The sequence below is a fragment of the Accipiter gentilis genome, chromosome 14 (assembly GCF_929443795.1).
Source record: "Accipiter gentilis chromosome 14, bAccGen1.1, whole genome shotgun sequence".
Lineage (NCBI taxonomy): Eukaryota > Metazoa > Chordata > Aves > Accipitriformes > Accipitridae > Astur > Astur gentilis.
The window spans coordinates 32578729-32603891 of record NC_064893.1 but is presented as its reverse complement, the minus strand read 5'-3'; the positions used below and the strand labels follow the sequence as shown (position 1 = coordinate 32603891).

At 39.1% G+C, this 25163-nt stretch overlaps 1 protein-coding gene across 8 annotated transcripts in view; it reads left to right on the top strand.

Annotated features, from left to right (window-relative positions):
- Positions 1 to 25163, top strand: part of RTEL1 (regulator of telomere elongation helicase 1) — a 52209-nt gene extending 27046 nt beyond the window's left edge. For 3 of the 8 annotated variants that reach the window (XM_049816363.1, XM_049816364.1, XM_049816361.1), the window contains 15 exons: positions 67 to 144; positions 2105 to 2248; positions 3133 to 3248; positions 4065 to 4188; positions 5291 to 5444; positions 6947 to 7101; positions 9987 to 10082; positions 11294 to 11504; positions 12770 to 12907; positions 13450 to 13566; positions 15475 to 15717; positions 17314 to 17490; positions 18070 to 18255; positions 18770 to 18873; positions 24231 to 25163. In XM_049816363.1, coding sequence (XP_049672320.1) covers positions 67 to 144; positions 2105 to 2248; positions 3133 to 3248; positions 4065 to 4188; positions 5291 to 5444; positions 6947 to 7101; positions 9987 to 10082; positions 11294 to 11504; positions 12770 to 12907; positions 13450 to 13566; positions 15475 to 15717; positions 17314 to 17490; positions 18070 to 18255; positions 18770 to 18873; positions 24231 to 24305 — 2118 coding nt within the window. In that variant the 3' untranslated portion in view covers positions 24306 to 25163. Of the gene's footprint in view, positions 1 to 66; positions 145 to 2104; positions 2249 to 3132; positions 3249 to 4064; positions 4189 to 5290; positions 5445 to 6946; positions 7102 to 9986; positions 10083 to 11293; positions 11505 to 12769; positions 12908 to 13449; positions 13567 to 15474; positions 15718 to 17313; positions 17491 to 18069; positions 18266 to 18769; positions 18874 to 18984; positions 19183 to 24230 lie in introns of all 8 variants that reach the window. The other 5 variants (XR_007508071.1, XM_049816362.1, XM_049816365.1 and 2 more) reach the window with 5 other exon arrangements.

Genomic DNA, 25163 nt, shown 5'->3' with positions numbered 1-25163 from the left:
TTCTACTTATGCAAATGCAAAGGATAATACCATTCCTGTTCTTGCTTAAACTAGTTTATCTTTCAGGTAATGGATGCCTACTATGATAAGATTGTCTGTCCCAAGTCCAACGGAGCTGCTTTTTTGGCAGTATGTCGGGGGAAGGTAATGTAACTGAGAATTTGTTTAATCTGAGATCAGGTTATATAGTTGATGGAAAAAACATTGTTCTGGATTTCAGTACATTTCTGTTATCTGGCTGTAATTATATGTGGAAAAAAACCATGAGAAGTAGGATGCCCTAAAGTCTTTTCAGAATTATGGCAGGTTTACATATGCCTCAATCCTGTTTTTATTAAAGGGATACATCTTTGAGTTCTTTAAAGGGGATGAGCATCATACTTATATTTCCTGGTAGCTGCTCACTGAAAACTCAACCCATTAGATGAGAACAACTGTTTTAGAGGAGAACTAAAGAGAAACATTTATAATCAAGCATGTTAGAACACCACTGCTGAAAACCAAAACTATTACTTACCTTTAAAAAATTTACATTAACTTCAGGTCCTCTGAACACATTTGATGGCCTTTTGTTTACATTTTCCAGTGCTGATAAATTGATGTATGATTATCAGTGTAAATATTTGCAAAATCATAAAATCACTTTTGTGCTGCTTACTGCGTACCAAGAGAAGATTCAACTTCTTTTGAACCTTCAGTCCCAGTCTCCAAAGTGGCTGTTGGATCAGTGAAGAAAAGATGTAGTTCTTTTTTGGGTGGGACTCTCAGCTGAATATGCCTGTCCTTCCAACAATAGTGCATTACCCCAAGAGGAGTAGAGTCTGTGGAGAGATCATGGTTTGCAGTAACATGCAGTTGAAGGATAGACCGTTCAGTTTGTTGTCACAGGTTTAATAGTATGACTGCAAAATTAAAAATATTTGAGAAGATAAACCAAGAGAGTCATGTTGTCAAAAGCTCTAAAACTAGCTCCCTTCTCAGCCATCACTTCAAGATTCCCTCCCAGGTTGTTGCTGAGCTTTTACATTGGCAGTAGGTTCTAGCAAGCTTTTTGTGTTCTCTGTTCCCTCAAAGAAACCTAAAAAAACAGTCCTTTTTATGAAGAGGAGATTCTGTCCCGGTTGCTCTAGTTCTTTTGCTAGCTGTATCTTGGTCTGGGGTGTCTTTAAAAGTTCATGGGAATTTTCTTTCCTGTTTTGGGCGGGTGAAAGGCAGGCTTGTTTTGGTGGTTTTGTCTAAGGTTGGTCTTCTCAGGTTCTTAGGAGCCTGAGGAATTTCCTTTGTGCCCAAGATAAAATGTGCATAAATACAACTATATGATTGCTAGCTCCAGATGGATTACAGTGCAAGCTGTGATAGCTTAAGCTAGCGCTGACATTAAAAGCAGAGTAGAGTTGGTCATTCTACCCACCCATCCATCCCTGATGTTATATTCCATCACAGCTGCTTGTGTGGCATGGTAAATGAGATTGAAGAATTGATTCAGCTGAAAAACAAACCAACTTTTTTTAGCCTCCCACCTCAATTATTTTTCTGTCTGTTCAACTCTGATTTTGTTCATTTCACAAAGTGATTTGCCAGCACAGCATGGGACATGACCATGTACAGGGGGCGTAAGTGACAAATACTTCAGTGGAAATAAGCAGTGTTGCTGGTTGAATATGAACACTATGATTCTGAGCAGATTCCTGATAGCTTTCCGTTATTGCTTTGAAATGATTCTATTCACTTTTAATGTCAGATAAGGTTTGCTGTGTTCTTATCACGTCTTGTATAACAATTCAGGGTATGGAAGGTTTAAACAGAGGTATTGACTGACTTTTAAGGTATCTTCTGAATACAGATATTCTGCTTATCCAGGAATAAGACATGCATTAATGGCATTGGCTAAGGAATGCTTTGTCCAGGACCTCCTAGAGGAAAAAGCTAAGTTTAAAGTCCTGGTAATAAAAGCAACAAATCTAGTTGAAACTGTTCATTACATATTCATAAACTACGCTTGGCTAGGGATTTAATTTAATGGCAAAAAAAGGCCAATAACTGCTGAATTGCTCTGAATTGTCACTTCGAATCCTGTTGATAATGGAAAAAACTGTCTCTTCAGGCCAGTGAAGGCTTGGACTTTGCAGACATAAATGGACGAGGAGTCATCATTACTGGGCTTCCATTTCCTCCTCGTATGGAGCCCAGAGTCATTTTAAAGATGCAGTTCCTGGATGAAATGAGAAGAACTGGTGCAGGTGCACAGGTAATGCTGGACAACTTTTCACTGTTGGCTGTTTGCAGGTTTGTGTTATTGTTTCTCCCTCTTGTCTCTGTGGATTTTGGCTTTTGTTACCCGTCCAGCCTCATGGGACCATGAATATGAAAAAGTCAAACAACCTTGGGAGTTTGTCACAAATACAGTCACCTTTTCCTTTTAATAATGTTAAGGTTCTAAATTCTGTCTCCGGTGACATGGCCTCAATCAAATATAGGCTCAAAAAATGGTATAATTAAAATTTCATTCAAAATCTTTGTAGGCATTATCCATCTGTCTTTCGAAGGGAATTATTTCATCCAGAGAGAGGATGGGCAAGAAGAATTGCCTGTGCTGGCTGGTTTGGGGATTTTTGTTTTGGTGGTTTGGGGGGGGCAGGTGTTGTTTGGTTTGGGGTTTTTGGGTTTTGGTTTGGTTTGTGTTGGGTTTGGGGTTTTTTCTGCTGCTTCAGGCATGAGAATGAGTGGCATTATAAATTCAGTTTATTGTTCTGCAGGATAGCTGTTAGGTCTTAAATAATATGGTGAGTCTATTGAACTACCAAAGCTGTCAGTGCATCATACACTAAATAGCTCCTCAAGTACTACTTGAGGGGTACTTGGTAGGGTACTTGGTGTAGTACTTGGGTACTACTACTTGAGTTTTCTGTGCACCATAAGTCAGGTGTGACATTTGAGTCAACCTATATTTGGTTTTCCTAGGCTTTTAGAGATTTGTCAGTAGATCTTGTTGGATACTTTTTATTATTATTATTATTATTATTATTATTATTATTATTATTTTATTTCTTTAGAAAGAAACAGTGACTTTACAGCATGGTGATTACATTTTACCTGGTAAGTAATGTTGATTGTTCCTCCCACCTATTGCAGTATTTATCTGGACGTGAGTGGTACAGTCAGCAAGCTTCCCGGGCTGTTAATCAGGCGATCGGCAGGGTCATCAGACATCGCCAAGACTATGGTGCTATCTTCCTCTGTGACCACAGGTAAAACCTTGGTTCTGGAACATAAACATACGTCAACATCTTTATATCCCAACACAGGTATTTTGTATATAAATGTGCTGATATTACTGTTTGGGGAAAGCTACAGTTCATAAGTAATTAAATTTATTTTATATAACAGGTTATATAAATACTGCACTATTTTAAGAAAGTAACTAGATTGTTATCTTCTGCTCCCAAAATGTATTGTCTGGGAGCTGCAGAAAGCGATTAATGCTATTAATGCAAAATAAGCTAATTTGCTGAATTCATGTTTGTAATGCTACTGGAAATTATGTGGTGATAACTTATGGGTTTGCATTTTCTCCATCTCTCATTTGAGAAGACAGTAACAAGCACTGCAATTTTTTGAGAGGAGGGGGATAAAAATGAGGAAAGATTATATTACTGAAAAAATAGAATCTAAATTAATATATTATGTTAATATTGCAATAATAACCAGTAATATAACATTAATATGATGCGTATATAATAGGCAATAAGAGTTTAATTGATAGCCTTCAATGCTGAGGCTCAACTGGTGACAGTGAGCGCATCACAGTTCAGTACTACTGTTACTGTTGCACATTTAAAGACTTTGTTGATGAAAGAAGGGAATTGGCTGATTGCATGGTACGTGGTATCAACAAAGCCCTTTTCTCCTGAGTGAAGACATCACCCTGTTATATTTACTGCACTGTTTCAATCTTTTGTTGTCTTGCTGCTCCTCCCTTGTAATTTTGGACCCTGATCTAGCATTTGTTTAATTCATTTAGGCCAAGCTGGCAAATAATTCTCTCCTTTTCCAATCCTACACAGGTTCACAACGAGTGATGTAAGAGGCAAGCTGCCTTCATGGGTCCGTCCTTACGTGAATGTTTATGACAACTTTGGGCATGCAGTCCGAAGTGTCTCTGTCTTCTTTCGTGCTGCTCAAGAAATTGTAAGTGGTTTTAAAAAACAAGCAAACAAAAAAACCCAACAAATTTTCTTGATAGTATTGGAAACTGGAAATACTTAGCCAGTTGAGAGATGCGACGCAGTCACTTGTCACTTCCACACATTGGCAGCTTTACAGGAAAGCTACAGCTCATCTTTTTTGAAGAGCGAGCTGGGAGAGGATGTGTTGTCATGCTGGGCGACTCATTAGGTTAGGTCACAAAAATAATTTCCTCTTCTGGTTCCTCCTAAATAAACACAGCTTTCATTGGATGGTGTGCAAATACTGGAACTAAAGTCAGAAGCAAAAAGCTTTCTACCTCACCCTCAGGGAGAGGGTTTATGTGTGGAAGAATCAGTTAAACCCTTAAATTTAAATCAAAGCTGACTGGTATAAAGAGTAAGACAAACCCATCAGTTATTACAGTTCATCAGTGGGTCATCTGTACTAATATGGCTTCTCTTTTAGCATTAAGAAGCTCTTTTTCTCAGTAGTAGTTCCTTGATTTAAATAGTAGTATTGTAAAAAGACTTCTAATTGACTGGAGAAAGTCGTAAGAAGAAATGGGCTGGAAGCCAGCATGAGGAGTTCTTTGTCCCCAGAACAGACATTAAGATTAAAATAAACAAAATTTCACATGCCAGCTTGGCTGGCTTCCTGGAAGATGCTTTAGCCAAATACAAGTTGTTCAAAATATTAAGTTACAGATAGATAATACTGGATGACTTGATGAGCTTTTCTGATCATAAATGAGAGTTTCATGGTGAATAAGAATCACAACCCAATGTGCTTTGCCAGAATGAGCTATGTTGCAGGGACAGTGTTAGGAAGCAATTGTTCTTTAGCAGGGTCATGACCTTTTTTTTTTTTTGTTAAACAGGTCAACGCTAAGCCTGCTTTCTAAATTTCATCTGTCTGTGTCACTTCCTAGTTATTGGGTCCTTTTTTCAAAAGCACATAAAGCCAGAATGCGTTGACAATCTTGCTTCGGGGGTTATTTGGGAAAAAGGAGATGTCTTTGGGTTGTTGCTGAGATTTTTGGTTGCAAAGGAAGTGGAGTGGAAGAGTAGCTTTTGCCTACTAACATTTTGCAAACTGCTTGCAGATGCCCCCACCCCTGCCACAATGCCGTTCTGGCTCTGCTGGTTCCCTAAGTGAAAGCGATACAGTACCATCTACTTCATCTGAGCAGATCCATTCCCTGAAAAAAGCCAAAAACTTGGATGACCATGTTCCCAGTTTGAAGAGGAAAAGAAAAGGTAGGTTTGGGTCCTCGCAGATAAACTTTTTTTTTTTCTTAAGCTGAACCAAAAAAGGAGGAGCAAGAGACTAGAAACTGGAATGGGAGAGAAAGCAAGGAGAGCTCAAAGACCGATGTAAAAGTCTGATCAGATGGGACATAGCTCAGCAGTAGAAAATGGGGGAACCTGTTGCAACTACAGAGCAAAGAGGCAGATGGGGCCTGAAAGTGTCCTGCAGAACAGGAGGCATTTGGTGGAATATCATAGGTAGCTTAAAAAGTAAGAACTGAAAGTCTGTTTCTGAGTAGCACTGACTTTCATACGTCCTTCTTCCATCCTGTTGTATAAATGACTCTTACACAGTAGCCTGACTAAGAAAATAGAAAGAGGGCATTGACCTTGGAACAAAACAGCATTTTAAATTTTGTGGTTAGCTAATGCCAAAGAATAAAGTATTTCTCATGTCAGATATTATTTCGGAATGTTCCATTCTAGATTGCGTGCTGTTTTGGAACAGAACAATGAAGTTGTGTTTAAAACTGTGGTTCCAAAACAGTTATGACTGAGTGTGTGGGTGATTTCACATTAGATCTAAGCCAATGTGACTGCAAGTTGTCGTTGAAAGAGATTACTTTGGCCACCACTTTTTCCTCCCTCAATTTCCAACCGTGCGCTTATGTTCTTTCCCTTGATTTGAATCCATCTATTGTGCAGCTGCAGAGCAAGCAGAGCTTGCTGAACCAATTTACCTTTCATCCACATGGCTGGTAGATCCATCTCAGAGGATGGGCTGGAATGTGTGACTGGAGGTAAAGGGAAGAAGCTGCATTGCCTCTTCTGATACAGATTTTCAATTGCATTGCATCATCTGTAACATCAAACTGCACATGTAATCATAGTTTTGGCTAAAGAGTTTCTTGTACTGACTTTTTAATTTATAGCGTAATATACTTCCATTCTTCTCAAGATAGTAACTTTTCTTAGTGACTGACTGTTGAAGTGATTTCACAAAGTAGTGAGAATATGCATTCTTGGGACCTGAGGGTGACTGTCTTATTGGTATTGATACTGTGAGAAATGTAGGCTTTAAAAAAAAAAAAAGAAAATTTGTCCTGTTTAAAAATAATAAATCATATTTCATTCCAGAATCTCTTAAAAACAGGAACTCAATTTTTGGGAAATCCATAAAGCTAAAGTAGTTAGACAACCATTGCAGTAAGACCTTTCTTTTCCATTGATCCTAAGCCATTTGGAGGGTAAATGTGACCACCACTTAAGGAAAAGTTTGAGAGAAGTCCACCACGTTATGGAACAAATGCTTGAGCAATTTTGGGAGTGATTAACCAAAGCAGTCTTCTTACTAAGTCATATAATGCAATTTTGCAAGATGTGGAAGATGAAATAAACCAGTACATCTTTGTGGATTGCTGTGTAAGATTTTGAGGTATTACTAAGTCAAAGAAAATGCAAGAGATAATGTGTAATGTTAATTTGTCATTTGTATTATGCTGTGATGCCAGTAAATGGAGATGGAGCATCCAGCCTATGCATGGAATATGAACAAGAGCTCATCTCACCTAGAAGACAATGTGTTGGGCTCTTGGATGCATTGGAGCGCAATGAGAAGAGCAGCAAAGATGCAGAGGAGGAAAGTGACTTGTCAGGAGAGGAAAAGGTAATGGCAATGGTGTAGCAAAATTTACTTGCTCATAAGTAAAAATTGCAGGCTCAAAAGCAAAGTAAGTTTGGCATTGATTTAAGAGTACCAGTTCAACTGTCTTTCAAGAAAAACTTACTGTAGTTGGCACTGGTAACTACAAGTTCTCACAATTAAGCTTAATCAAAGGGTTTTCTTGCCACATTCAACTAGGTGACCAACAGGTACGTGCCTGTACTGTGTTCTATAGCTGCTGACCATGTAGGTTCCTGGAAGTTAATGGTGCTCTCTGGAGAGCAAAGAGCTCTCAAAGAAGAGGTTCCTCCTGGGTGGAATCTGTCAGCACTTGGTATGTGACCAGCTAATGAATTAAAAAAAGGGTGGGAGGAGGGCTTATGAATTAAAAATTGCACTTTCAGGTGAAAATCTTTGATTTGCTCCAGAGAGTGAATATTGCAGACTTGCAGAATATTTTATCTGAATCAAAAATCCACTATTGCATTAAGATCAACAAAGCTGCTCTGTGCTGCTCACTTTCTTTCCTCTTGGATTGGTATTTTTAATACATCAGTGATTAGGCTGTGTTTTTCTTGCTTTCCCAAAATCCCTGTTCACAGTTGTTGGTGGGGTAGCTCCCTTACCTGGCTACCATCAGCAGGAATATTAAACTCCTGGCTTGCAGACTCAGTTTGGCTGGTAACTAAGTGTGTGGACTCCAGGAATGCCTGTTGCAACATACCTAAGCAGTTGGCTTAGGGGAAGAATGCCTAAGGGAAAGCGTGGAGGTGTAAGGAGTATCTCGGAAATATCCAGGGAGGCCTAAGGGAGATGGCTGGAGGCATGTGCAAAACGGAGGGAATGTACAAACTGGGAGAAACGAACAAGGATAGAGAATATTGAACTTGTGTGCAGCTGATTGAGAAATTGGCTCCATCACCCATGGGCCATCATGTCATAGATACCAGAACTTATTCTTTGGAAAGCCTGGCACATCTCCAGGGACTCGGTAACTCAGCTGCAGTATCTTGTTAACACAGCTGCACTGCTTTTAGCATAGTTCTGCATCTCCTTAAGTCAGAGAAGTTGGTGGTCCTAATGGCTTGGCAGTGAGTCAGCTTGTGTCCGCTTTCTATATTTGGTATTTACTACTCATCTGTGGCTTGCAGAGAACTCTGTGGTCATCATGTGCTGCACCTAAATTGATGACCTCTGGCACCAGAGACGTGCAGAGTGTAGTCCTGAGACATGCGGTGCTTCTGAGGGAGCCAGCTTTCACTCTTGAGTCTAGCGCTGAGCTGATTTTAATAAGCACTGAATTTGGACTGATAATGGGGTTGATGTGCTTTCATATCTTTCTTCCCCATCTATCATAGTATCTGTGTTACCATTTTTTCTTTCATCAAGGTTATACTGTACCCTTGTTCCCTAAATAATGGAAATTTAGCTGCTGTCATTCTGAAACAATTTGCTTGGGGTGAAAAAGAAGAAAAGAAGCCTTTGTTATCTCAAAATACAAGAAATAGTCTCTCAATCCATTTAAAGAATAATTTGATAGTTCCCCTTAATCAGTTCTCCTTGTGAGATATGCCTTATGGAAACTTGTCTTTCAGAAGCCTTGTTTCTTCTGGATCATGCTATTCAAAGTGGTGCCTTTATATAGTCCAGGATTAAGAAAATGGTTTTGTTCATTTTTCTGACTTATGGCATGTATCATAAATGTTTGACTTGCTGCTTGTATTCCAATTCTTCATTCTGTTGCATGATGCTTAAATAAAATACATTTAAATGTGCATTTAAATCATGGTCAGGCTTTTCTGGAATTCAGTATTCTTGCAGTTTTATGAGTGCACTGAAGGTTGTATTTCTGAGTATCAGCAGCTGACTTTACAAACTGGCGAATCTGAGGTTATTGGGTTAGGGTTTTGTTTATTTTTAGTGTTGTTGTTTTAGTTGTATTTAGTTAAATTTGACTCAGAAGCTTCGTGATCTGAATAGACATATTTAGAAGTCACAGTGGAATATATAGGGGTACTGTTATGTTTCACTGGTTCCTCTCACAAATCAGCAACACTATTCTGTAAATGCACTGATAGTCACATACTTGCTATGAAATTCTGTTATTGCCCAAGAGCAAAGAAATAAATCAGTTCACATACCTGCTTTCTCAACAGGTATGTAGAAACCAACTGGCAATATGGGGCTATCTCACAGACTTTTCTGTTACTTAGGTGATTGTTTTTAATGTGGTTGATACTGGCTTGATCTAATATTGGAGACTCTGCTATTAAGCAGTTCCACTCTTCTTGCTTATGCCTGCTCACTTGTCTTTTGGAGCTTTGTGTATATACCAATATTCCCAGTCACTGCAGTACAAGCGCAATTCTTTGTTACTGGGAATGGGAGAGGCTAAAGAGTTTGTCAAGCCACAAGTGTTTCTGCTACTGTCTCATCCTACCTGCCCTGATATTTTCTACAAGACTGCCTAAGCTTCCTTTCTCAGTAACCCAAAAAAGCCTGATACAGGTTTTAAGTACTTCCAGCCAGGAAAGTGAAGGGGCACGTGAGGCATCAGTTACACACAGGTATGTGTACACTCCCAGGGCTACCCTGAAACAGTTAGCTGTAGGTCCGGCTTTGCTTAATTGGGAATCTGCACCCTCAAGGCTAATTTTGTCTTTAATTTCCTCTGTTTTGGTCTCTTCTGAATTGTCCACTAAGTGATTGCCTTCTAGAAATACGTATGTGTCCCAGGCTGTGTTGCAATAATTTAGGTTGACTTCTTTCACTTTCTTGAATGGTGTCACAAGCTGGGTTAACAAGCTTTACTACTGGAAACGGCTAAACTAAATGGACAGTAACTTTGAAAAGCATTTTTTTAACTTCTTTTCTTTTAATCTTCATAGGCACAACGTCTGTCAACACTTTCCCTTCAGTACGAGAAGAGGTTAACAGATGAGCAGAAAGGAGGAAGGAAGAAAATAAAGCTAGTCAGCAATACAGTATGTTTTTTCATGTGTATGTGCCATCCCTTTGATCTGTAGACTGCCTTAATTTGAATTGGAAATTTCCAGGCAGACAGACAACTGATGCCAGAACAATTATGTTTGTTTCTCCACTTTATAAATATTTGTCAGTGCACATCTGAAATCTATTTCTGTCACACTCTTTCTCAAATCTAGACATCACAGACCCAATCAAGCACATGTCCAGGTAGGGCTAGTAGGTGAAAAGAGTTGTTTTCTGGCATTGACTACCTTGTGAACATCTTCTCCCATTGATCAGGTGTGGTAGGTGGTTTCGTTTGGTTTGGGGGTTTTTTTTATTAGAATAGAATAGAATAGTTCATTTGGAAGGGACCTACAATGATCATCTAGTCTAGCTGCTGGTAGAGCCTCAAATGGTATAACTGACCGGTTTTGTTTGGGTAAATGATCACATCCTAAGACCACGTGTGGTGCGTCATTGTTGTGTGTTATGTTTGCAGTTCTACATTAGTGTTTTGCCCTGTCTCCAAACTCAGTTAGCTCATTATGCAGCTAGTTGCTTGAGTCATGATAAATTCATAAGAATCCCCTGGATGATTGTGTGTGCCAGTAGTTGTCCAAGGTACTGTCCTAACTGGGTGTTGTCTGTCAGACTTCCAGTCACCTAGCAAACGAAACTAATAAAAGTAGTAACAGATCCTGAAGCTGCTAATATCTAAGGTGTGAGGAAGGGAGCAGGTTCATTGCAGAAAGTTGTGTTTGCAATTTGTTGCTATCTGATATCATGATGAGTCAGCCTAGCCTTCAAGGTTTGGAGTAAATGCTATCTCTCTTATTAAGTCTCCTAAGAAGAGAATTGTGCAATGAGACTTGGCTCCCTTCTCTAGGAATATTTCTCTGAAGCAGTCAGTTTTCAGAACGTGAGTAGCATTGTTCTTCTGTGAGGGAATGAACGCTCACAAACGTTAGAGGGATTAATGTTTTAAAAATAGATATGTTTGTTCTGTGGTACTGAAGCTGAGGGGGTTTTTGGGGGCGGTGGAGTGGAAACAGTACATGGATATATGGGTGACTACCATAATTGCAAGAGACATTAACTTGTTAGTTGAAAGCATTCATTGTTCTGTGTGCTGATGGAATTATAAATATATTGCTCCTATCTGAATTCACATGAGAGTAACTCCTCAAGTCATACTGTTTACTGAAAAGTCCTCCTGTCTTTGCAGCAAGCTGATAAGAAAGCAGACCTGACGGAGCCAAAGAAGGCCCGAGCTACATTGTACATCGCAACGGTGAAGGACACCCTAAGCCAACAGAACTATGATCTCTTCTCTAAGGCTCTTCAGCACTACAAGAAGACAGATGACTTCCATGCTATGTTATCCCAAATGAGTGCTCTCTTTATAGAGGATGAAAAAAAGCATATCTTGTTACGAGGTATGATGACATCCCTAGTATATTTATATGCCGTGACCTTTGTCTTTTTTTTAAGAGACTTCAGTATTTCAGAGATAAGTGTTTTAGATTTGAAGTACAGGTCAATCAGGATGATAATCATGAACGTTCATCACTCTATATCCCAGATCACACAGAAAATCTTCTCAATCTAATTATCATATGTTAGTTTGCATCTTGACAGGCCTGAAAAAAAATCACATTCCATGGAAGCTCGTGTTATTTTAAACTTTGCCTAAAAGTAGTATAGCTTATTCCCTGTGATCTAGAAGGTAAGATCAAGAGTGTGGTTGTGTGAGTTGGATAGATGCATTCATAAGGGTTCAGTGTTAAAGCAGTAAATAAGTAGACAGACTATCTAGAGAAATTATCTATTTAAATAATGCTGAGTATAAAGCAAGTGATCTGAGCAAGCATGGGTATTTATTGGTTTAGTTTGTATTTTCTTGGCTTTTAAGAACTGCATTGACAGGAACTTGACTCCCACCAACACCTCTTCTAGTTTAACAGAGTGTTTTCTCTATGAATTTAATTTCCTTCTCAACTTGTGAGCAAATGGGCAGATTTTTCTGTGACTTTTTTCATCTACTAAAATAAAAAAACATAGTTATGCATCTTGTAAATTGTTTAAAATTAAGGAATGGGAAGCTCAGTATGACCACTTAGTACTAATAGTAGCCACAGTCTGTTTCCTAATTTGCTGATCTTACTATATATATAAATAAGAAAATATTTGATTGCCAAATTAAGACCTAAGTCTAGTTTTCAAAAGTGGCAGGCACCTGAAACCTAAAGTTCATTTGATGTTTAGGCTTTTGGTTGGGAAGCTTTTTATGGTAAGTAAGATGAGGTGAAAAATTAACAGTATGTCAGTTATTCAATGTATCGGCCTAGCAGATACTTTGACCCCACAGTTTATGACCTTTTGCTGTAAGTACCTGTTTCACCAAGAGGTAAGCTATTTCATATTTACAGTGAAAAATTACAGTTATTGCCTGCTGGTAATAATATTGCTGGAAGTTTGCATGATAGCTGACCTTTGTGTAACTTGTAAGTGTGCTTGTTGTATAAATATTAGATAAGGACACTTAGATTTTAAGTTATTTAGCTGCACTTTTTTATCTTCATGTTACCTAACCTAGAAGTCCTGCCATTGTAGGTTTCTGTGGCATTTATTACCTGTTGTGGACTGATATTTTTTTAATTTTTTTTTTCTTTTTTCCCTTCTTCCCTCTGTCTAATAAAAGAATTTTACCAGTTTGTTCGACCTCAACATAAAAAACAGTTTGATGAAGCATGTTGCAATCTGACTGGAGTGGGCTGTGGCTACAAACCTGAGCACAGCCTCCTGCGGGAAGAGAGAGAGATACTAGCCAAGAAAATAGGTGAGGAGCTTGTTTCAGCACTCTGCAGGCAGCTGTATGGTTTGATGGACATTACCCAATTGTGGAGCAAGATGCATCTAATGTAGAAATGCAAGGATGAAAGGCAATTTAATTTAATCAATATTGAGCTAAGTATCTGCTCTGCATGATCCTCTTGCCTGCCTTCCTGTGAGCATATGCAGATGCCTGAGCATTAGTCACTGTGTAGTTTGTAATGATGCCATTTTATTTCAAAAGGGGATTTTACAGATCTTTTTAAATCATGAATCTAGTCTGTGGATTTTAAAACTTTGTCCTCTTTGCTACCCACATAGTGCAGCCAGAATTGTGAATAGAGGGTAATCATGTCCTCAGAGAGCATGTGAAATCTTTGAAACCCTGGAACAATAAAAAACAGTTGTGTATTAGCTCATCCCCTCTTATCAGAGAAATACATCTACAACTTCTGGTGTTTTCAGCATAGAATGGCATGCTTTGAAATGCACCATTCTATGTTCATTCTTTCCTAAGTTCACTGTTAACAGACTGGTTTGATTTAACAGAAGAAAAATGGAGTCAGCAGAAAACTGTATTCTCAAAGGACTGGTATGCTCAGCTAAACCCTGGCCTCCACTTGAACCGGGGAGGATCCCACTTGACAGCAGGTCTGAATAGTGCAGGTACCCTTCATGTTAAATTAAAACACAGTCCCATGGTAATACGTGTTGTTTTATTTCATCACTGACTGTAAATTCTGGTGGGAACCAATGATTTTTGTGTTCACCTAGCACAGTGGCTCACTATCTGTAGGTAGGAGTGATGGTAATTCAGAATTTTCAGCAAGCATTGTACAAAACAAAACACAGAAGCCAATAAATTAAATCAAGGTGGATATGAAGGAAACCAACTAAAGCCAGAAGTCTGCACTAGGGAATGAGCTGGCATACGTCAGTGAGGGAAAGGGTGAGTTGAGCACAAGACTGCTGGGCTTCATGTTTGTCCAGGGCTCATGAAAGACAGCCATTTAAGGAATGCCATTTTAGGTTAGGTCAATATGAATCCAGGTACGAAGAAGAAAACAGTTCCTGTTTTGTTATTGGTAATGTGGACACTCCTCATGTGGATAGTCTTTTTTTTTTTCTGCAGAAACAGACTCTCAAACATATTCTCACAATTGCACGTAATCTCTGTATGCATCCTTCTAATCTCATACTGTCCAGTATTTATCTTTGAAGTCAAAGGCTCAGTTATCATTTGAGTAAAGATCTTCCTGAGAACAGCTGGGAATTTTTTTGTATTTCTCACAAGGAAATGAGTAGGATAGTTGGACAGCTTAGAAGTCTTTCTTTAGAGGGTAAAGAATAGTCAAAGGCTAATCCTTTCTTTAAACAAAAAAAAAAAAAAGCGCCAATGTTTCCTGGAAGGCTTTAAAAGCTTTTCATGTATGAAAAGCCACATTATTTCTTTTGATTTGTTTTCCTGTTTTGTTTTGTATTTTAAGAACATTCGAACAGAATAGAATCTTTGGTGATTATTTTGTCCTGAGGTCCATGAGATTGATTTTTGCAGAAACTTTTTTCCACTAAAAGTAATTGAGAAAATAATAGCAATAAATGCGTGTATTATTTCTGTTGCTCACTCCTTAAGTAGAGTATGCTCCTGTGAAAGTGTCAGAAAGCTGTATGATATGCAGTAAAAGACACTGATTATAAAATTCACACCCAAGTTTTTCCTCTGTCGGGGAATTGAACTAAGCCCATCTTTTAAAACTTAATTATTTTCTTTAACTTCTTTTGAAGTTCTTTAGTAGAGAATAAAGATCTAAATACCAAAAGATGTGGCTGGTTAATTTAAATCAGTTTCTTATCATATACTTCATCCATATTTGCATTCCTACAAGATCCACATGAGAACTTTTTCCTCTAAAATATATCATAAATCAAAGACTGACATTTTGAACAGAAGTTCACTTGGAGTTTAGCAGGATGTTCATAGCTGCTCCTACCTTCTGTTGTGCTCCTACATTGCTCTTGGGCTATCCTGTGTGTTGTTTCAGGTTAGGGGGTTTTTTTTTTGACGTTGTTTTCCTGTTGGGAAACACACGCACACCTTTTCTCCTCTTATTAATAAGGGGTGAGAAATCTATTCTTTAAAATTGCTCTCAACTGTTTACTTGCCCATGTGTCAGGCCAGCAGAGTTGGTTAAGCCATCTGTTTAAAATGCTTATTCTCCTTCAGTATATCACAAAACCTGATTTATTGCTGACCTCCATGCACAGTGTCTTCTGTGTCACCTTTTTCTCATTCCCTAGTGACTGTCTGACACTTTTCTCCATTTAAAAGATCAAAAAAGCCTCCAGAAGATGCTAAAAGTGATCCCGAGAATTAATTTGCTGCACTGCCATTTCCAGGTGCAGGTCTTGGCTCTGCCCAAGACCATGCCAGAGGGAGGTGTGTGGCCATGTGTTGGCTTTACCATTTTGAAGTAGTCCAGGAACGCCCTTCTGAATGAAAAGAGAAGTTGATACAAAGGAGTGACCTGTTTGTTCCTCCCCAAGCCCTGCTCACGTGCATTCTTTGTCTCTCAGGGCACAATGCCAGTCGAGCTCCAAGGAAAGACTTTGAAAAAGCTTCAAGCTCTAGGAGAGACCACCACCAGAGCCTCAGGACTACCTATCTCAACGATGTGAAAAGGGCTTTGAACAAAAGCACTTACAGCCATTTCTATGAAGCGTTGTTAGCTTACAAGAAGACAGATAACTATGATGCTATGATATCAGTGATAGCAGCCCTCACCACTGAGAGGCCAGAAGACTTTCATCTCCTGCAAAGTAAGGTGTTTTGTTTTTTTGGTTTTTTATTTAATCACTTTAATTTAGTTGAAAAGAAGATGTAGGTGCTGTGATCTCATGTGAGTAAAAACCTTTCACTAGTCATTAGTTTGCAAATTCTCCACTTCTAGGAAAAAACTTTTAGCATGGGTAAACTTCACATCTCCCATCTTTTGGTTTAGCAGATCAGAAAAATGGAGCAGCGGGAAAGATATGTTAAATTAATGTCATTCAGAGATCTCTGTTCAGTTAGAAATTGTTCATTAAAAATATTAGGTAAGACCTCAGTAACTCCAGTCCTAACCTTCAGTCAAGCTAACTTCAGTCAAATGGCTTAATTATCTATTTTCTCCTCAATTACTACAACTGATTGCTCTTTAGAACAGACAGTGCTGACTATTGAACTGACACAATTTTTTTTCTCATGAGCATTGATTGCTGCACTGGTGCTAAGCTCTTGGATCACTTCCAGGTTTTGGGATAAGCAGTCACACTTTTGATTCACTGTTCTTCTACAGAGCTTTACCTGGGAATAGTTATGGAACTGTGTCATAATTCAGTATCCTTATCATTCATAATAATCTTCTAGAAATTTCAAGCTGATACTTATGTTCTCAGAAGTGGTTTGGTTTGGTTTTTTCCTTTCATGGGTTTAATGACGGAAGGATTTAGGAAGCTACAGGTTTTCAAAATTTGAAATCAGGCTTTATTGGTTTTAAAAAAAAAAAAAAAAAGAAGAGGAGGAGGGGGGATTATATGCTTGTCTTGATCACCTTGATGGAGCCATCTTTTCCTGTGCTATGTAGCACCTCAATTTCACTTTCTTCTGTGTCTCTGGTGTGAACTCCTCCACAGGAAATGATGCATACAGTGTATGCTGGGAAATGCGATGTAGTTTCATTTGTTGTCTTTAGGAAATAACAGTAAGTATTCCATTGACCTTGAATAAACGTCACAGTCTTCAAATTTTTAGAAAATAGGGTGGGTTTTTTGTGGTGTATTAACTAGTCAGATTAGTCTTGACACAGTGAAGAGTGGGAGGGAAATGAACTGTGTGGCCCCATGAGTCATAATCTCCCCTGAGCATTCTTTACCACAGAGTCAGCATCTTTACTGAGCAAAAGTTTTGATCTCAGAGGACTTTGTGGTAGAATTGTCTGTGCTTGGCAGTAAGTCATAATTGGGATTTTTTAGAATTTCTGTATATGTGTTGTGAATCCTTGTCAATCAAACAGTAAAAAGAAATGTCCTTTTTGAGAAAGTCTTTTCAGATATTGTGTGTGTACCTGATTTCAGTAGATCAGTTGTCAGGTGAAGGGCTGGATCAGGTATTTATGCTTAGCTGTAGAGAACAGAAGACTTTTGAGGTAAGTTGAGATCATTTCAATACTAACTACTCATCTTTCTTCTAGCAAGGAAAACCCCATAATCGTAAAATCAATAAAAACATCAAGTGTTCCACCAGCCTGAAAATACTCTGAGCAATATGGCTAATATTGTCCAGCTTCCAAAGAATTTATCCCCTCCAAAGCAAGGAGTCTTCCATGGTCAGGCATTTATTTTCCTATGCATTTGACTGTATTTTCTTTTGGACAGGGTTTTACATGTTTGTGCGCCCTCATCACAAAGAGCAGTTCAAACAGATGTGTAAAGATTTGACTGGAATGATCTGTGGCGAGGGAGAGAAGCAACTGCAACAGCAGGTGCAAGGTGAAGGGAGCCCTCTGAGTTTGGAGAGCTGGTGCCCTAAAGCAGAAGACAGCCCCATACAAGGTTGGGAAGGAACATTTGTCTGAAGTTTAGAATCTTCTTTATTATTATGATGGGTGGTGTCCAGCTGCCTTAGCTGTGGGCTAGGGCCTCCCTGCACTGGGTGTGTAAAGGAAGATCAAAGCAATTGGCCATGTCCAAATTGTGTTAAAAAACCAAAATAGGTGTAAGATAGAAGGCAATGTGAGATGGGGCAGTGCAAGGAAACAAGACAAAAATTTGTTATAATGCCATCTTCTTTAAACTGTGAAGTGCGTTATGGGTGAAGGCAGAATTTTTGTATCTAAGTGGTGTGGGAGCAGGAGTGGATTGAGATTGCTCTGTCTAGGAAGAATTTCCACAGAACTACTTCAATATAAAGAGTCGCTTTCAGTAATAATGCATGTGTTAGTATCAGAAACTTCTGTTACCGAGCAGCATGATATAAAAATAGTTATTCAACTTGTGTTTTTCTTCTTATACAATGAGAACTTAATGAACTTACTGCTAATGGTGTTTTGTGGAGTCTGTGTATTGTATTCTGTACTATAGTGTTTTGTATGCTGGTATGAGTTTTTTGTTTGGGGTTTTTTTTATCATCAGATGCAGCCACTTTTAAGGGTGAGGCACCAGAAGAAATTCAGAGGAAGATTTCTTCCTTCTACTTTAACCAGAAAAGCAAACTTGAATTGCCAGAGACCAAAGTATCAAAAGAAACCAGTAACATTAGAGCACCCACAGGCTCTGGAGTTGTGCCTATCTTTCCACTGGAGATGGAGCCAGAGTGTGGTAGGTATAGGTGAGATTTTTGGATGTAATTCTCTAATATTCTGGAAAAAAGATACGTTATAGAAATGAGAATTATGCTGATGGTCTATTACATGATGACTGGTTCGTGCCTATATTTGCTAAGGTGCAATAATGATTGTTGTGGTTTGCTCAATAGAATTGTACTTTCTGCCACTTGCATATGTTCTCTCAAAGTACTTCACTGTCTTTATCACAATGGTATAATAGTTTCCTGAGAACTTACAGACTTTTCCAACAACTTCCTTGTAAAGCGAGGATGTAACCCCAGTTTCTGAATGGGGACCTGCAGCACCAAACGGCTTGAGTGAGGTCACGTGAAAGAAATAATGTAACAGGGCCAGGTACTGCACAGTTAAGGTAGTTTGTAGAGCTTGTGGTTGTTTTCTGGACTGCACTGGAAACATGTATGCATGAGAATTTCACACGTCGTTATTGGAATTTAGTCATGTCTTCCCTCTCTTTCTTTCTCCCCCTCTCCCTGCCCCTGTTCTAGGAAGATTCCAGTGCTCTGACTGCAAATCTGAGGATGATGTGCCTTTTAAATGTCCATTATGTGACTTCACTTGCTGCAAAACATGCTGGGAACAGTTCTTAAAGGTTATCTTGTTTACTGGTTTCAGTTTTTCCTGAAACTGCTGGTGAATTTTTTTAATGCTTTTCAGGAGAACCATGTGGATAGCCCTGGAAACAGAATTCCTTTGTTTACAGGGAGAACACCCAAATCCTGATGGAAGATTTACCACTTATTTCATTAATTACCATGTTCTGCAATGTGATTAGAGGCAGACCTCTGCCTTATGCTGTGGTTTTTAAACCTTTGCATCTTCTTCTGAGCTGCCTCCACATGTCTTCCTGTCTAGAGCTACACAGGCAACAAGCTGTGGAGTCATCTTGAAAAATGTTTGGGTTTGTTTTCTTTTTACATCTGAACCTTTATTTTAATTTTTTTTTCCTTGCTTAGTTTCATATTTTTCCCTATATAAAAACCTACTGTAAAGCACTATCATGAGATGAGGCAAATCAGGAAGAGGCTGCTTAGGGAAGTAGTTGAATCACCATCCCTGGAGGTATTTAAGACAAATTTATGTGGCGCTTAGGGCCATGGTGTGATAGTCTGACAAATTATAGTCAATGTCTCAAACATTCATTAAAGAACTGACACATGGTTTAGTGGTGGACTTGGTAGTGGTAGGTTAATTGTTGGACTCTATGATCTTAAGGGTCTTTTTCCAACCTAAACAATTCTGTGAATCTGTGACTCTAAATTTATGCTCAAATATCTCTTGTGTTATCCTGTCCTTTGGTTTTCCTGGATGAGTAAATTGGTGGTTGAAATTCTTTAGGTACAAGGATGTAACTGATCCCACAGTGCATGTGTTTGGTAGATTCTTGCCCAACATTTGATTCGGCAGCCAGGTATTAATAATCTGTGACCCTGGGTATGGAAGTCTAATACAAGAGTGGAGTGATTTCTAAACATTCATAGGTGATGAAGGCGGCTACTAATCAATGGAGCTCAGGAACCTATAAAAACAGTACAGAAGGAAAAGAAATTTCTTCAACCTGTGAATCTATAAGCAAGTACAAAATAATCAGTCATTCTGAGTTCCAGAGAAAGGTCTTTTTCTCCAGAAGAACTGAATTACATCAGCTAAGTGTCGAAAATAAACAGTATATGAACATCCAAATAAAATACAGTGATCAAGACAGACTTGGTCCAAGAGAAATATAGAATAATGTCCAGACTGATGTTTTCAGACATGTATCTCCTAAAGGGAATTCAGAATAGCTGTTCGACTAAATTTCATCCTCAGTCTGCTATGTCATATTTCTTTAAAAATGTTAAAATCCAGAAGTATTGGATTATAAGGAATATATGAAAGAAAGTACAAGAAAGCCAAAGGAAGGCATCTCATGTTTGCTGCAGATTGGGCAGTCAAACCAATTGCCTTGAATAGGCATTACCACTGAATAGTCAATTTTTCCTTTCATGACAAAGTATACGGGGATGAACATCTGACAGTTGGCATACTCCACTTCAGAAAAGACTCTAGGAAAGTCATGACAAGAATTTTACTAGCATGTGTTTATAATCTTTGCTGCTTGAGACTTGAGTTGATGAAGGAACAGAAGGAGCTCCCTGGGGAGTTTTTTTTGGTTAGGCAAGCATTTATTATCCCACAGGGAGATTATGTTGTCTCAGCTCATAAATTTTCATCTTTTAAGTGTCTGGGGAAAAACTCTCTCCTTTTGCCAGTAACATGTAACTTTTAAGCTGAGAAACAACAATTATGAATCCACAAAATTAGAACTGTTGTATATTGAGCAATTTTAGAGCCCTGTTCTGTGGTTTTTGTCTTGAAATTGGTAATTCTGAGGTCTGGTTTTCTCCTTAATCCCCAAGTTAATGTGCATTTTCATGGCCCATAGATAAATCACAGAACTTGCTCAGTCTATATCTTTTTTTAATCACTCCTTTATCTGATTGCACATCTCTTAGACTGGGGATTAAAATAGTCTGATCTACTAGATTAGACTGTATTTCAGATTCAGGTATTTGAATGCATCCAGAGGAGGGCAACAAAGCTGGTGGAAGGGCTGGAAGGCATGTCCTGCGAGGAGCAGCTGAGGACTTTGGGTTTGTCTGGTTTGGAGAAAGGAGACTGAGGGGCAACGTCATTGCTCTCTACAGCTTCCCAATGAGGGGATGCGGAGAAGGACATGCTGATCTCTTCTCCCTGGGATCCAGTGGCAGGACGTGTGGCAGCGGTTCAAAGCTGTGTCCGGGGAGGTTCAGACTAGCTATTAGGAAACATTTCTTTACCAAGAGGGTGGTCAAACACTGGAACAGGCTTCCTAGAGAGGTGGTCGATGCCCCAATGCCTTTAATAATATGCTTTAATTTTTGGTCAGCCCTGAAGTGGTCAGGTAGTTGGACTAGGTGATCATTGTAGGTCCCTTCCAACTGGAAGTATTCTTTCTGTTCTATTCAGGTATGCAATACAAAACTGTATTTGGGGAAATGAGTCACTACCTTGAATAATCTTGCTAGTTACAGTGAAACTTCATCCCACGTTGTACCAGGTGGTGGCAGGGGAAAGAAAAGATCTGTGTTTTTCTTAGCAAGGTGAATCAGAGCTTTGCTTTGTGGTAGCATAGCACAGCCCTCTGAGGTGAATACAGTCTTATAATTTGTAAAGATAGGGAAAGACAGAGTTTGAAGCAAATAATCGGAACATAATAGCAGAGGTACTGAGTTAGAGTACAGGTCTGTCCAACCCAGCAGCCTGTCTCTGACAGTGGCCAAAAAATGACACCTAGGAAAGAGGAACATGGCAAGCATGAGTGATAATTCTTGCAGGTGATCTCTCAGCCCTGAAGCTATTTGCAGCGCAAGAACTCCCTGAGCCAAAGGTTGCTTCTGATATTCAGAAACCTCTGAAGCATTTCCACCACATTGCCTAATTCCCTTTGAAAACAAAGGAACTTGTCATCCACATCCCACGGCAAGCACTTCCACAGCTTACCCAAACATTATGTGAAGAACCGTCTCATTTTTTGTTGTCATTTTGAACCTGCTTCTTGCTAGTTCAGTTTAATGCCCAGCTTGTTTGAAAAGGGCAAACAAGATATTCTTCCTGTTCTCAAGAAAAGCGCGTCATGGATACTCTGTCCTTCATAAGTGCACCTTTGGAGTCTTTCTACATACACCAACAATGTGATCCATTTGCTTTCTCCATAGACAACATACATCAAAGTCCTTATTTCTAAGAATGTTTTGTTTGGGGTTTTTTGAGTTTTCTTTTTCTTGCTCTGAACAACAAACTGTTGGGTGTGGGGGATGTAAGAAGCATCTTCTCACCAGCTGAGACCTTTTGCTCTACTGTTCAGGCACCCCTCAAGGTTCAGCATGACTGGCATCTATAGCCTTTGTTATGGAGAACATGAAACTACATGGTATCATCACCTTTTTTTACCTTACTTGTGACATGCCTTTGTAGTGATGAATGGTTCTCAGTAACAGTAACATTAGCTTGCTTATGATACAATACAAATGTAGTTTGGTTAATGAAAAGTCAACTGTCTTATGGTTTGGGATATTCCTTGAGGACTGATGGAGGGAGATAGTTCTCCCAGTGATGAGACAGAACTGTTCTCTGCTAGTCACGCAGATGAGGAGGAAGAACAGCTTGCTTGAGAGCACAGGATTGCAAACAGGAAGATTATTATTCCACGTTTCTCTGAAACCAGTCCCAGAGGAACCATCTCCCAGTACTTCCATCCACATTCCTACCCATGTGTTGGCTGGTTGTGCAGCCAATTGCCTCCATTCGTGGCAAGGGCTGTTTGTGATAGAGGTATCCTTACCAGCAGGAAATGAGCAACCATGTCTGTTGTGTCTGAGCTCTGAACTCTCATCAGATGGCATCGGGTTTTGTCACCACTGACTGGGATTAATTTGAAAGCAGCTTTTTGCTTTGCTAACAAGTTACTCACTATGTTTCTTTAGCTCAAAAGCACTTTTTGTGCATATTGTCCTATGAGGAAGTGACTAAACAGCCTATCATTCAAAATACAATGACTTGGGTTTTGCAAATTGTGATGTCTTCCAATTTGTTATTTTACTGAAATAGCTTAGTGGTAGGGAGAGGCGGTGAACAATTTTGGAACATTTTAGTAGCTTTTGGAGGAGCAGACAGAATTCCCTGCAGCTGGAGGGGTATTAGAGGGATTAGTGCTTGTGCATGTTGGATGATTTTTCAGTGCATTAGGGGAAGCCTTGCAGAGATTGTGCCAGTATATGCTGCTTTTAGTTTTAGTTTTCTGTGCAGAGGTCTATTGCTGCTTTTCAGTGTTTAAATGCATCGCTTATCATGCTCTTTCTGCAGGTCTTCCAGAGAGCCTGAGTTATTCTCACTTGGACTATCTGTTATTTGGGCAAATAATATAATATTTCACAATTTTATATTACACTTAAAAATTTTAGAGCTCTTTGACAAATCACTGTCTACTGGGAGGTAAAGTGAGTTTTCCTCTCCCCTTCAATTTATGGTATTTCAATTAATATTTCTAGAATCAAAATACTATTGCCTGAGCCTACTTTGCAGTCTACGTCTTTTGTTGCAGTGATTAACTTTGATACTGTAGGGAAGCCTGTGCAGCACCACTGATGTAGGTAACCGTCGGTTTAGCCTACTGAGCTGGCAATTTTTTCATAAAGATTAATTGTTAAAAATTTTTTTTTACTATCTCATGTCTGAAATAAGTGGAGCATTTTAGTTTTACCAGTCACCTGCAAAATATAAAAAGAACAGTTGGGGTTCATCTGTAGGAAAAATGGCTGAAGACCAACTTCAAAATTTCAGATTAGCAAAGAAGCAAACTGAAACCTGGGTGGAGAAATTATTGCCTCATGTACCCAGTCTTCTGCTGTTAACCAAGAAAGGTGTGGGGTGGTAGGAAGAAATAAATGTACTTGGTTCCCCTACAAAACTCTTGGTCATGACCACATGTATCACCAATATCCTGGTATGCCCAGGAGATCACTTCCTTCTCATCTGTGCAAGAGGAAGCAGGAGTTCAGGGAACTCACCAGCCATCTGATAGGATTTTACTAATGACAAGTACATCTGTACTTCACAACAGCTCTTGCAGTTCTGTATTTTCCTCATTCTTGTATTTTAGTCTTCCAGATATGTCATAGCTGTAATTAATGAGATGACTGCTGTAAAATTTGTTGCTACTTCACTGGGAGGCTTTCTTTTTCCTCATTTTATTTTTTTATTACTAGCAGTTAAATGACTGCCTGGTAACACCACCTTTAAAAATAAGAGATAGGGTATCTTGGGGACTGTCAAATGACTAGCATGGCTTATAGTTCATATTGGACAATTGCAAACTTGATAGAGAAATTTAATATATTATCTATGTATTTTGTGCATTTATTTATATAGATGGTGAAGAAATGCCCAGAGTGCCACAGTGATGTGAAGAAGCAGCGATTAATCCAAGTTTTCTTCTGGTCATAGTCTCACCGACAGACAGTACTTCATGTCAGCAGAAAGAAATCACTGCACTCTGGCTCTCAAGCTGAATGGAAGCAGGATGAAGGTTCATTTATATATCTCTGACCCCTGCCTCTGGATTACATGCTGTGCACAAACTCAAACCATTTCTTCCTACAAAGGTGATCAAGTCTGAAAGGTTTCTCTCTTCAACCACCAGCAGAAGGCAAAGCAGAATATTGTCCTCTGTTGGAACTAAGAAGGTTAATTTCTTCCTTATTTTACCCAGTAAATGCTACTGGGGCTGCTCTTAGGCCGAAATTTTATACCCTAGAGGTGGCTGTCATTCATGGGCCCATCAGGTAATATCAGAGCCTCACAGAGCCCTAGCTACTGCAGTGGAACTGAGCTGACTAAATAAGAAGGCCAGGCTACCCATCCATATCGCACTGGTATTCCTGGAAAAAGTGATTCACATTCACTGGTGTTTGGCAGCAGCTGCTGTCTCCAATAGCAGAAAACACTGAAAGGATGTTTTTCAAAAACAAATTCCAGCGGTTGGATAGTGAGCAGAAACACTCCCTTGCATCTGCTGTGTACCCCAAAGCCTGATTCTTTCCATTGTGCTGGGATTTTTCAGAACGTGCTTCTAAGAAGGCTCTGTTTTCTGCTCAGTACTGATATTTCTGCTGTCCCTGTGTTATCTGATGTTTACTTTCCAAGAAGAAAAAGGAACTAATTGATTTAAAACTTTAAAATAAATCAAGTTAGATGGGTTAAAAAAAAATTCCTTAGTACTTCCACTCTCTGAGTAGTAGATATAAGTGGTTAACCTGAAAAATTGTATCAATTTTAAGTCTTCAGTAGCTGCTGTAAATTAAA